The sequence below is a fragment of the Scaptodrosophila lebanonensis genome, unplaced genomic scaffold (assembly GCF_003285725.1).
Source record: "Scaptodrosophila lebanonensis strain 11010-0011.00,11010-0021.00 unplaced genomic scaffold, SlebRS2 tig00000072-arrow-pilon, whole genome shotgun sequence".
NCBI lineage: Eukaryota > Metazoa > Arthropoda > Insecta > Diptera > Drosophilidae > Scaptodrosophila > Scaptodrosophila lebanonensis.
Window position 1 is genome coordinate 1,549,252 of NW_022060558.1, and position 11,561 is coordinate 1,560,812.

Here is an 11,561-nt window from a genome sequence, read left to right on the forward strand (position 1 = left end):
CTGTTTCACAAAAATAATCGAAAAATTTAATGAACTTGTCAAATGATTTGCCTGTCTGACCGTAGCTTTATTTTTGGGCCAATTAATTGCTCCTTACATGATACGTATCCTGCCTCAATAATTAATCTCTCTCTTAAATAAATATCTCTCGTTCAGTTTGGTTTAAAAGTAGTATGTACTCTTTATTCAAAAAAGTCCCATGTAATGATTGACCAACTATGCACAATTGAGTGGTATATATTTATATTTGTATAAACTGAATACATAATAATACATAGATATTTATGATGAATAATTACAATTCTTTATTAACATTTTGCAGTGTCGGCGAAGCCGGCCATTTTACTTTATGGCACAGGCTCGACAAATTGCAAATGAAATACAATAATGATTTAAATATTTAATTTTCGTTAAATATCCTCAGAGGTAAAATACAGTATTTGTTGTTGTTTTTTTTTTTTACTGTTACTGTTTCAACTACTTACACGTGGATTCAATTTTCCATTTGATAAAAATTAATAATAGCATACACATAAACAAACTTATTAACTGAAACTGATATAAATTAACTGTATATGGTGCTTTGGGTAAATGAGAAATAGACGGCAAAGATACTTTTGCTGCTGATTACTACATATTATCCATTACATTTTCTTTTGCATTTGCAGAAGCACTACAAATCATTCGTAATGTGACTTAAAATGTGAGCTTATTAACTAAATTTTAAAATTAATCGTAATGACAATTTATGGTTTTGCGCTTCTTGGGCGATCGGTGACTGTTGGTTGCTAGAGTAGGAATGCAATACGTGCCGCTGCACGCTGATGCGATGAAATGAACGCTGCAAGCACAAAGATTATCCGATATTAATTTGAATAGTGAACAACAGATTGGATTTATATTACCACATCAACGCTTGCTTAGAGCTTCTTCAAATAGGCGGCACATTTGACAGCACTGCTCACTTGCCCCGTGTTGAGTAAACTTAATTTCTTGTGCTTAGCGCGGAACTTCCTAACGTAAGCGTCGATCAAGTTTTTGATTTTGTGTGGATTGATTTCACCAGAGCGACTGTGACAAATCTGCACATGTGGATGAAGAGGTAGGTATTATGGAATCAGATTAGGACGAAGAATGCATTACTCGTATATTCGAACTCACTTTTGGCACAGCACGCCGCATAATGTCCTTATAATCCTCCTTGGTGATCACTTTCTTATTAAAATGTGGTTTCAGCACTAATTTCACTTCTTCAACAACGCGCTCCTGACGATTTAGCTTGCGCAAGAACTGGAAGTATTTCAAAATTCCATATAACTCCAACTTCAATAAGTACTTTCCAGCCACTTACCTTGTCCTTCACCTGTAAATCAACTGCCGAATTGGGCAGATCGTCATATGCCTCTCCGGATTTGCCAACTGTGGAAATGAAATTACATTTTGTTATAAACATTTCTACTAACAAAAATGTTAATCTACTTGGTTTGCTTGAAAAATGGCAATTCGGCAATAAGATTATCAACTTATTGTTAATAATTCGGAATATATTATCCGAATGTTTTGATTGAGATTTCAAAATTATTACAAGTAACTAAAAATATTTGTGAGCATGATTCATTTTAGCCAGCAATAAATAATCAATTGAAAATGTATTTGAAATGCTCCACAGAATTATGGAACGAGCACATAGTTAAAAAACGTCTTAAATTCGTTAAAATCAATGAAAATAAAAAAAAAATTTGAATAAATATTTGTGAGTTTGGCATTTTTGTGTCGATTTAACACAGAAATCTACTTAGGTGTGTATATAGAATTGATCGGAGCAGTTAACACATCTTATTTATAGATATTTATATAATCACACAATCATCATCAGATTAAACCCACCTTTGCCTCTTGCTCGGCGTTCGTTTTTGTTTGTTCGCTGACGCTTGTAGCGCGGGTTAACGCGGATTTGCCCCACAGGCGAACTGCTGCCAAAGAGATTGTCGAACATTTCGGTTTTGCCACTGCCAGCCTTGGCACGTCTTCCGAGGCTCTCCGGCGGCGGCTCGAAGAGATCTTCATAGTCTGCCGAGCCGGGTGAGTAGGGACTATCGAGTTCCAAGTTGAAAGCGTCCTCCATGCCGCTGGACACCACAGCACCACTACTGCCATTTCGCATTGCCCCACTAGAAGGAGGCAGGTTACCCATTCCGCTGCTGCTGCTGGCGACGCTGCCGCCGCCAGCCTTTGACAACTTCTTGACCAAAGTCGATGGTGGCGTGGGACTAGATATGACCGGTATATGCTGCGAGCCACTCCCCGTAGATAGCAGCACATTGGAGAGCACTGTTATTGCATTGCCGCCATCGTCGCTTTTATCCTCTGATCCTCCAGGGGCATTGGAGCTATTTACAGCATTGTTGTTCAAATATTGCGATGAGTTGTCACACGATTTGCTGCCCAAGTCCTGCTGCTGATTCGATACACTGCTATTGCTGGGCTTATTCATTAATGCCATCACTAAGTCGACGGGATTAATGGCAGAGTTGTTTGGGTTCGTCTGCGTGACCCCACTGTTGGCGCCTGACGTAACGATTGGCGTGCTGTTGCTGGCATTGGTCAGCTCATCACCAGGTAATTGATCGACTTCCATGCCGGCTCCAACCTTGTCATCTGTGCTCGGCGCTACTCCGTCTTCCATGCTCTTTGTTGGTGTTGGGGAGCGGGGCGACAGTGATGGGGACTTGGTTGGCTCGAAGGGATCGTAGGCATCGGGCGAGCAGGGACCTGATTCAGGCGGCGTATTCGGGCCAATCTTCTGCGTTGGCTCATGCTGCGCAGGCTGCTCATCTTCCACGGATCGCATTGCCGAGTGGACCGCATGCGCGGCCTCCAGCTCATCGGCGGAATTGATGTCGTCGGCCTCATCGTGCAGGGGGTTATTGCGCACTTTGTGCAGTTTCTTGGCGGGTAAATTGAACTTGACCATTGGTGGTTCTGGTGGCGTCTTTGGACCGGTTGTCGTCTGTGGCAGATTCTCATAGGAAGTTTCCATGATGGTCTCCAGACTGTCGACCTGCGGCGTCTTGTCGCGCTGGCCATGCTCGCGCTCGGCCACACGTCCATCATGGACATCCGCGATGGAAGAGACACTGCCACGACTGCGTCTTTCACGTCGCATTGACAAGGACATTTGGTTCTCATTGGTATCCTCGCTGTCGGTGAGGACAATCACATCGGCTGGTTCTTGATGCACCTGGAAGGGCGATCGTTCCAAATCTATAATGGCCACAGGCTTCGCCTCCAGCTTTTTCCGCTTGCGTAACTTGTCCTTTTTGGAACGCTTGTGCGTGCCGGCACTGGCGTTCGTCAGACTCAAACGATCAATAGAGTTTCGTCTGTTCATAAGTAAATCGTCGCGAAGAAGGGGCACAGTGACCACTGTCGTTTGTTGCTGGGGCGCCGGTGCAGGGGCTGCTGCATTACTATTCGACTCCTTGTTGAAACTAACACTGACAAGAATATTATTGCCAGAAGCGAATACCTCCTTGGAGGGCAATGTTTCAGGCGGTAGCGTCTGTATTGTGTGACCCTTGCGTTTCTTTTCTTTGCGCTGTTGCTTCTCCAATGGCTTTTTCTTTTTCTTACTCTTGTCGCGTTTGCGCTTCATCTTTTTGCCTCCAATCATTGGTGATAAGCTGCGTCTGTGATCAGCGGCGGTGTCGTAATGTTGCACTCCATGCGGGGAACCCAAAGGTGGAGTCCAGGATGCAGGGTTCTTGTCAACGCCGCCGGGACCACCACTTTCATGTAGGAAGTTTCGACGGTTCGGTGATCGTCCGGGCGAGGGAGAGGGTGACCAGTGGGAGGCAAGCAACCCCCCAGTGTTTTTAGACGGGGAGTGGCGACGCTTTTTGTTTAATTGCGGCGCTAGGAAATCATCAGCGTCGTCGAAGGGATCCCGCTGACGTGAAATGCGACGTGGATGTCCCGGACTGCTGCTTGCGGGACGCTTCCTACCCTTCTTCTTCTTCTTTTCGCCCTTCTTTTTCTTTTTCTTTGTCACAGGATTCGGGCTCTTCGACCGACTGCGACTCAGACGCGGAGTATAGCGCGTAGGTGAATAGATCGGCGATCGATTCCCAACCGCCGCTGCGAGTTTGCGGCCACCATTAATGCGCGGCGGCGTATGGGATCGGGAGTGCAGGGAGTGAACACTACGACTTCGGCTGCGACGTACCATCGGCTGGGAGGGTGACCGATTAAACCGACGCCCTGGCACCAGTGGCAGTGGTGTGCGGGAACGGGAGCGGGAACGGGATCGTGAGCGGGAGCTACCACGTTGATGGTGACTGCTGACACCCGGCGGCGAGGGCGATATGGTGAAACTGCGAAAGCGTTTGTGTGGCGACGCAGAGCGCGAACGGGACACACTACGTGAGAAACTGCGAGATCGCGGACGCCGCTCGTAGCTAAGCGAACGACTGCGTCCGGACCGTGCGGCATCGCGTCCATAGCGATCCTTGTAGTGCTGCTGATAATGCTGACGCCCTGCGCCAACCACGTTTCGCACATCGTATCGCGGCAGCTCCCGTCGCTTTGGACGCTGCATTTGCGGTTGCGCAAAATTTTGGTGTCCATATGGACGCTGGTAGTGCTGATGCTGATTGTGGAACTGCGGATTATGGAACTGCGCATTGCGATAATTAAAACGTCCAAAGCCACGTCCTCCCCGCGAATTGTAAAAATTTCCCCGACCATTGTAGTTATAGTAATTATTTTGATAGCTCTGTCGGTGACCGCGTCCACGAGGACTGTGCGAATGCGAGTGGGATCGGGAGCGGGAATATGATCTGGACCTCGATCGGGATTTCGATCTCGACTTTGATCTGGATCTCGACTTGGAGCGACTTACACGACGCCGTAGTTCCCGAGGGGATTTCGAGCGACTATGGCTATGGGTGCGGCTCCGGCTGCGACTACGACTACGACTCAGTGTATGGCGACTGCAGCTACGAGAATCAGAGCGTGGGGTTCGGGGTCGCCGTGAGCCACTGCGCGATTGTTGTTTTTCTGCCCGATAATTTCGATCCTTTTGACGCTTCCCGATCTTCTTAAAAGTCTCCTTACTGCGTTTCTTACCACGTTTAGATTTGCCTTCTGCGGCAACACTCCGACGACGACTGCGGCTGCGACGCTTTGCTTCGTCGTTGCTATCGTTATTTAAATCGTCATCGTCGGATATTAGCTCTGTGTCCATGGCATTAACTACCTCTGCGTCCCGACTCTTTTTCCGTGATTTACTTTTTACTGCGCTTGTGCCCTCGTCCCCTTTTTCGTGAGTCTTGCCGCTGGCAGCCTCCTCATCCATAGTTTTTTCATCCAGACATGGAGTATAAGAGCGATCTTGGTCGGGTGCGCTGCCTGGGGTTTTTTCTCTATCGTCTGCATGATCTCCTTTTGTTTTCTTTTTCACGACAGGACTCTGCGCACTCTGCTCGCTCTGATCACCCAAGTCCGCATTAACTTCCTCTTTGTCATCCTTTTCTTCACCGCCTGCAGATTTTTCGAACTCTTTTGGCTTATCTATATCCAATTCCTCCCAATCACTATCATCATACAATTCCAAGACTCCCTTGCCTCCATCTGCGACGCGAGTGTCCCTCAATGTCGGGCTGGGCGTGCTGCGTGTCTTTGCCTCATCTTCATCGTCATCATCGTTTTCGGGCTCTTTGCCTGTGGGCACATCCGATGAAATGGGCTCTAAGTTTGAATTCGCTGCATTCGAATTTGAGTCACTCGGTTCGTCCTCTGGATCGTACTGTTCTCCAACACATGATTTTTCACTTTTTTTAGAATCGCTGGCCAGTTCACCGGCCTTGTCATATATCTCATCAGTTTCCTCTGTGGGATTTTCTGGTTCATACAGGTCGTTACCAGCATCATTGTCATTAGTAGAGTTATTGCTGTTGCCAATTTTTTTCTCCATTTCTGGCGGCAATGGAATATCTTCTTCATCGTCTAATTGTACTAAATCTTCATTCATATCATCGTCATCCTGAGTAATGAAAATATATGGCGAAATTGAAAAAGAGAATAATATATCACGGTTAGTATGCCAAAGTTTCGCTTGATTTTGCTGTGTACTATATACATATAGAGTCTTCAACTATATACATATATTTATTTGTCTTTTTTCTGCCTTTTCGCAGAAATTGCTACTGCTATTTGGGGCGGGTGATTTTAAAAAACTCGCTGGGGACCAGTTAAATGACTTTTATATAAAGAAGTAATGCCTTTAATACCCAAAGAAGATAGAACCTACTTGATTTAAAAACATATCAGCCAATTAATATTGTTTAAATAAGTTTGATTAACATTTTGCAAAGATAGGTATTTCAACTGAGCCTCAACAAACTTTAGCTCCTCTTACTATAGAAGTACACGTATTATTTCGAAAACTTCAGTACTTGCGCTTCAATACTAAATGACAACAACACAGTCTCATTCCCAATCTCCCCATTCCAAATATTATCTAACCAGATGCAAGATGTGGCCGCAGTCTGATTTTAAAAATATAGCAGCAGATCCACCTATTAAATGTCAATATTACGCTCCGGATAAATCGAATACATTTAATGTTTGAATCAATTAATTGAGATGGTTGATTAGATATGTGTAGAAGACGAATATCTACCTATGAGTTGCAATCACAATATTTTTCGTAAAAAATGTGCTCGTGGCCAATAAAGTTTTAATCGAGTTTTCTCAGCATTTTACCAGATACCAAGAGTGTGAATAATCAACATGTATATATCAAAAGTCGATGAAAAAGTGTCTGATGGTAATGTACGAAACATAAAAATATTGCGGAATTTGGACTAGTCAATATTGTTCTGGGAATTCAATTTCAGGCAGAGTCGAAAACATTGTAGATGAGAGTCAGAAAGAAAATCTATTGCCCACTTTGCCATTTCTCAATCAAAAATCTTTTTTAAAATTATAATAGATAATTATAAACCATTCATACCTTTGTGGATTCGTTAGCTTTCTGCATTGATAGCTCCGTGGCTTTAGCCACAGCGAGGGACTCTTGTGAGTATATGGAATAATTAGGACAGTTCTCGTCATCGTCGTTGGCATTGTCATTGCTGCTGTTATTGGTGGCGGCATAGTCCATATTGATTTTAAAGAGGGAACTATTCCAAGGCAAATTTGGCGGTGGTGCAGGTGGTGGTGGCACAGTTAAGACAGGTGGCATGGACATTCGTATCGGCGTCTGATGGTTAATGGGCGCTGGCAGGCCGCTGAATAGTTGCGGCTGTGGTTGGGGCTGCGGCTGCGTTGGTATCATATGCGAAAAATTTGTATTTGATGGGGTAGTTGGCGTAAAAGGCAGAGATTGACGCTGTGACAAATTTTGATTGCGTTGTTGTTGCTGCTGGTTTCGTTGATTGAAGCGCAAATTAAAGGGCGTAAATCCGGGCATGCCCTGCGAATTGCTGTTATTATTGTTGCTGCTGTTGTTGCCACTTTGATTGTTGAAGTTGCCACCGCCTGTATTGCTGTCATTTCCACTGTTTGACATTCCGCCAGTGGAGTGACGTTGATATTGGTTACCAGTTCCGCTGCCACTGCCACCGCCACCACGATAGTTATTTTGTCCACCATAACGATTATTATAGTTGCCGCTACCTCCTCCAGCGCCACCGCCTCGTCCAAAATTGGGCCCAGCACCACCACGCTGATAAAGCGGCACTTGCGTTACATGCTCAATGGGCTTGGCAGCCTCTGTTGTGGTACTCGAATTCGATGTCGAGTTAGTTGTACGCTGTGGCAAATTCAGGCTGCCATCGGCATTGATACGAACCTCGGTTAGATTTCTTGTCGTAGCATGCCAAAGTTCCTGCATATCCATTATGCTAGAGAGTATATCACCAGGTGTGGAAACAGTGGCAGCAGTGCGAGCCTTTCCCATTAGCAAAGCTTTACGGTTACGTGTGCTGCCGAAACTGGCAATACGAACCGCTGTCTGCACAGCTGTGCCATGTCCCGTGTCTACATGTGTGGGAATTGCCACATCCTCGCCAGCGTTATCGCTATCTGAGAAATATTCTAAATCATTCGCATGCCCAAAAAGTGTAAAACTTGCCGCAGCACCACCCAAGCGAGAGCTATGGTTCGCATCTGTTTTGACGCCCATTTGCTCTGCGAGCCGTTTGCTGGCGCTGAGACGCACAAGTTCGCCTTTTTCTGTGTTCGCTCGACTTAACTTGCGGTTCGCCTTACGTCGTCGCCGCCTTTTTATCACTTTTCTGGTGGTCTTCAATGCAAATTTCTCATCAAAATTATTCAAATCATATTCCACTACATAGGTACGATAACGTGTGCGCTTACGTCTACGGCGCCGTCTCTGTGTGGTGCCTGAAGGTGCAGTGCGTCCGCTGGCGCTTCGCTGCGTTGTTGTGGTGCGTGTCGTGGTCGTGGTAGTTGTTGTGCTTCCTCGACCTCGTCGTGTTGTCTGCATCTGCGTTGTAGTGGTGGTCTCCAGTTGTGCCGCTGCCGAGCTCCGTGTGTGCCTCAAAACAGCCGCCCGGATGCGTTCGTTTTGACGAGTCCGCAAAATTCGTGGTTGCTGAACTTCGCGTACTCGCAGACGTGTCTCTGGCAAACCCATGCCCCTTATGTCCTCATACAACATTTGCAAATCCTCTGCTAGCTCCAATTGCTCATCCATATCCTCGTCATGGGATGCAAAGCAATTGTCACAGTACCAAGAACCTTCGGGTATTTCAAGCAGCGGTGGATCCAAGCAATCCATATGATAGCCCTGATTGCAGCTATCACACAGGAGCATGACATCCTCACGGTCCGGACTGTTGCAGATTTCGCAGTTGGTTACCTCAAATGTAGCGCCACCCTCCTCATTGTCATCATCGAGCTCGAGCTCTTTTTTCGCTTTGCTCGGATCTACGAGAATCTCGCGTACTATATTGCGAAGTCCGAACGTATCGCGCACGATAATTTTATCGAACGCGAGCCGGTCTATGGGACAGGTTTGCACATTCTTCGACCATGCCTCGATGCAGGCCGCACAGAAATTATGCTCGCACGTCGCCGGCGTGCCAATTTCTTGCTGGCGAAAAGTTAACAGACAAATCGGACATTTCTCCAGCAGCTCGTTGCTACTGCTATCGGAACTGAAACCGCCGTCGACAACCGCGCCGTTTGTCTCGTTAGCCGGAACTTCATCGTCCGAGATGATGAATTTCTTTTGTTTTTTCCCGCGTCTTCGTGTATTGGTGCATTGAGCGATCTGAAAATGCAAGGGCAGGATAGAACGAGGTGTTAAAATACAAAAAAAGCATATCTTAATAACAGGCATAAAATATATGCATAAATCTATCATGTCTTATGAATGAATATTAGAATAATTCTAGTTTGAAACAGACAATTATGATGTTGTTGTTGCTGTTATGTGCGTTGCACACACATGTGTATGAAGAGCGAAACCGGTTTAGTGTTCTGCCCTCAACATTTTACACGCAAATCAGATATAGGTACACACATATACATACATACATATGAACAATGTATATATGTAATAGACACACCGCTAAGAATATCTTGGAATCCAATCATTACCTCACTGCCGCTGGACGAGATGCTATCTTCCCACTCATCATCGAATTGCAAACGATTAGCACCGCGCCGACTTCTCAGTTGACGTGCTGATATCCTTTCCAAGCTATCAGAATCGGAGTCAGCGGCAGGTTGCTTTTTTTTGGATACCACTCGAGTGCTGCGGCGTTGACGGGCGGGGGCGCCCGTTGAACACGACGGTCGTGTATCAAGGTCAGCAACGTTGCCGTTGCTGGCGACCGAACTACTGGCGTCGTCCGATTCTTCGCCGTCATCGTCAGAATCATCAAATTCGATGCGCATGACAATGCGACGCTTTTTACGATCGATTTGATCTGTTTTTCTGCTGGATCCTCTGCCGGCGCCATTGTTGCAAGACGGGCGATTTATATCTTCGTCGTTGCTGCTGCTGCAGTCACCGGAATTGTCGTTGTCGTCGGGCATGCTGCTGCTGATGCAATTATATACGTATGTAGTATGTATCGTATGAGATATGTACACTGTGCAATTCTTGTATTCACATATGTGTTGTATTTGCTACGTAGTTTAATTATTTCACCCAGTTTTGCAAACGCGTTCTGCGCCTAACGCTGCTTTTCTTCAGCGAAAATACAATTTATTTTCTCTGCCTTTACACATACAGATACACTCGATTTTCAGCCATTTTTTTCTGCTAGTGGTGACAAACGGCGGTCTTCTTCTTTGTTATGGCAAAAGTGTGAACGCTGATCTAAATCATCATCGCGCAGTCTGGTAGCGCACGTAGCCATCAATGCACCTCTGCGAGTTTGACAAGTCTCCACTTCCTTTTCGGTGTGAAATAAAAAACAATCGAGATGGGTCGTATGCACGCTCCTGGGTAAAAATGATTTTTTGTATGCTTACGCGACCATTGCAATGAAATAATTAATTGAGACTGCTTGCCAAAGACGCTGATTATATTTGAATTAACGAATTTCAAATGTGATCTGTGAATAACATATTAAAAATATGTCGGACAGTCGCGCACATGTTGTAGTTCATAATTTAGCATGGAGACTTAGTCGTCATCCATATAATCTTGGGTTGTCAATAATACTAATTGAGTCAAATTTCTCTTCCAGCAAGGGTATTTCCCAATCAGCCCTCCCTTACAGACGCACTGTGCCATCATGGCTAAAACTGAACTCTGAAGATGTCAAGGAGCAGATCAAGAAGCTCGGCAAAAAGGGTCTGACACCTTCTAAAATTGGCAAGTCTCTTACAGTAGTGCTCACATCAGAATACGTTATTAACTGCAATTCCCACCCACTCTAGGCATCATCCTGCGTGATTCACATGGCGTTGCCCAGGTCCGTTTCGTTAACGGCAACAAGATCCTGCGCATCATGAAGTCAGTGGGTCTGAAACCCGACATCCCCGAGGACCTGTACCACATGATTAAGAAGGCCGTTGCCATCCGCAAGCACTTGGAGCGCAATCGTAAGGATAAGGACGGCAAGTTCCGTCTAATTCTGGTCGAGTCCAGAATTCACCGCCTGGCCCGTTACTACAAGACGAAGAGCGTTCTGCCACCAAACTGGAAATATGAATCCAGCACTGCTTCTGCTTTGGTTGCCTAAGTTAGTGGAACCACACCAGTGGTGTTTTGTTTTCTATCTCCCAGCATTTTTTATACAAGAACCAACTGTAATAAATCTGAAAATGTCCAAATAGAAACACAATTTGAATATATATTTGCATTGTAGCAAATGAATCGTTTTTAGCAATGGGTGAACTAAGTATCCTATATGAATATCCCAATTTTAAAGCTTCAGCGACTTTGGCTTGTTTTGAGTAAAATGGTTAAGGTGGAAATATCGACGAGTCTCCAATGAAATTTATTTGTGTTTTTCTGTTGGTGGGGCAACACTAAACTTATAGTCATGTGGCAGCCTTACCGGCATTTTTCCTTC

The 11,561-nt window shown here is 45.3% G+C and overlaps 2 protein-coding genes across 3 annotated transcripts; one reads left to right on the forward strand and one right to left on the reverse strand.

Moving 5' to 3' along the window:
• Positions 1–156: 156 nt before the first annotated feature.
• Positions 157–10,276, reverse strand: LOC115625553 (serine/arginine repetitive matrix protein 2). Of its 2 annotated transcripts, XM_030520645.1 has the most exons (7): positions 9,631–10,269; positions 7,016–9,301; positions 1,888–6,043; positions 1,352–1,419; positions 1,162–1,290; positions 906–1,082; positions 157–841 (listed from the first exon to the last, which is right to left on the reverse strand). In XM_030520645.1, exons 1-6 carry the CDS (start codon positions 10,069–10,071, stop codon positions 921–923), a joined length of 7,242 nt encoding a protein of 2,413 aa, XP_030376505.1. In that variant the 5' UTR covers positions 10,072–10,269; the 3' UTR covers positions 157–841; positions 906–920. The 2 variants fall into 2 exon arrangements, with proteins under 2 accessions (XP_030376505.1, XP_030376506.1); XM_030520646.1 differs by lacking the exons at positions 157–841; positions 906–1,082; positions 1,888–6,043 and having other exon boundaries at positions 1,170–1,290; positions 9,631–10,276.
• A 105-nt stretch (positions 10,277–10,381) lies between these two features.
• LOC115625555 (40S ribosomal protein S13) lies at positions 10,382–11,340 on the forward strand. Its single transcript, XM_030520647.1, has 3 exons — positions 10,382–10,486; positions 10,731–10,858; positions 10,924–11,340. Exons 1-3 carry the CDS (start codon positions 10,464–10,466, stop codon positions 11,226–11,228), a joined length of 456 nt encoding a protein of 151 aa, XP_030376507.1. The 5' UTR covers positions 10,382–10,463; the 3' UTR covers positions 11,229–11,340.
• Positions 11,341–11,561: the final 221 nt, after the last annotated feature.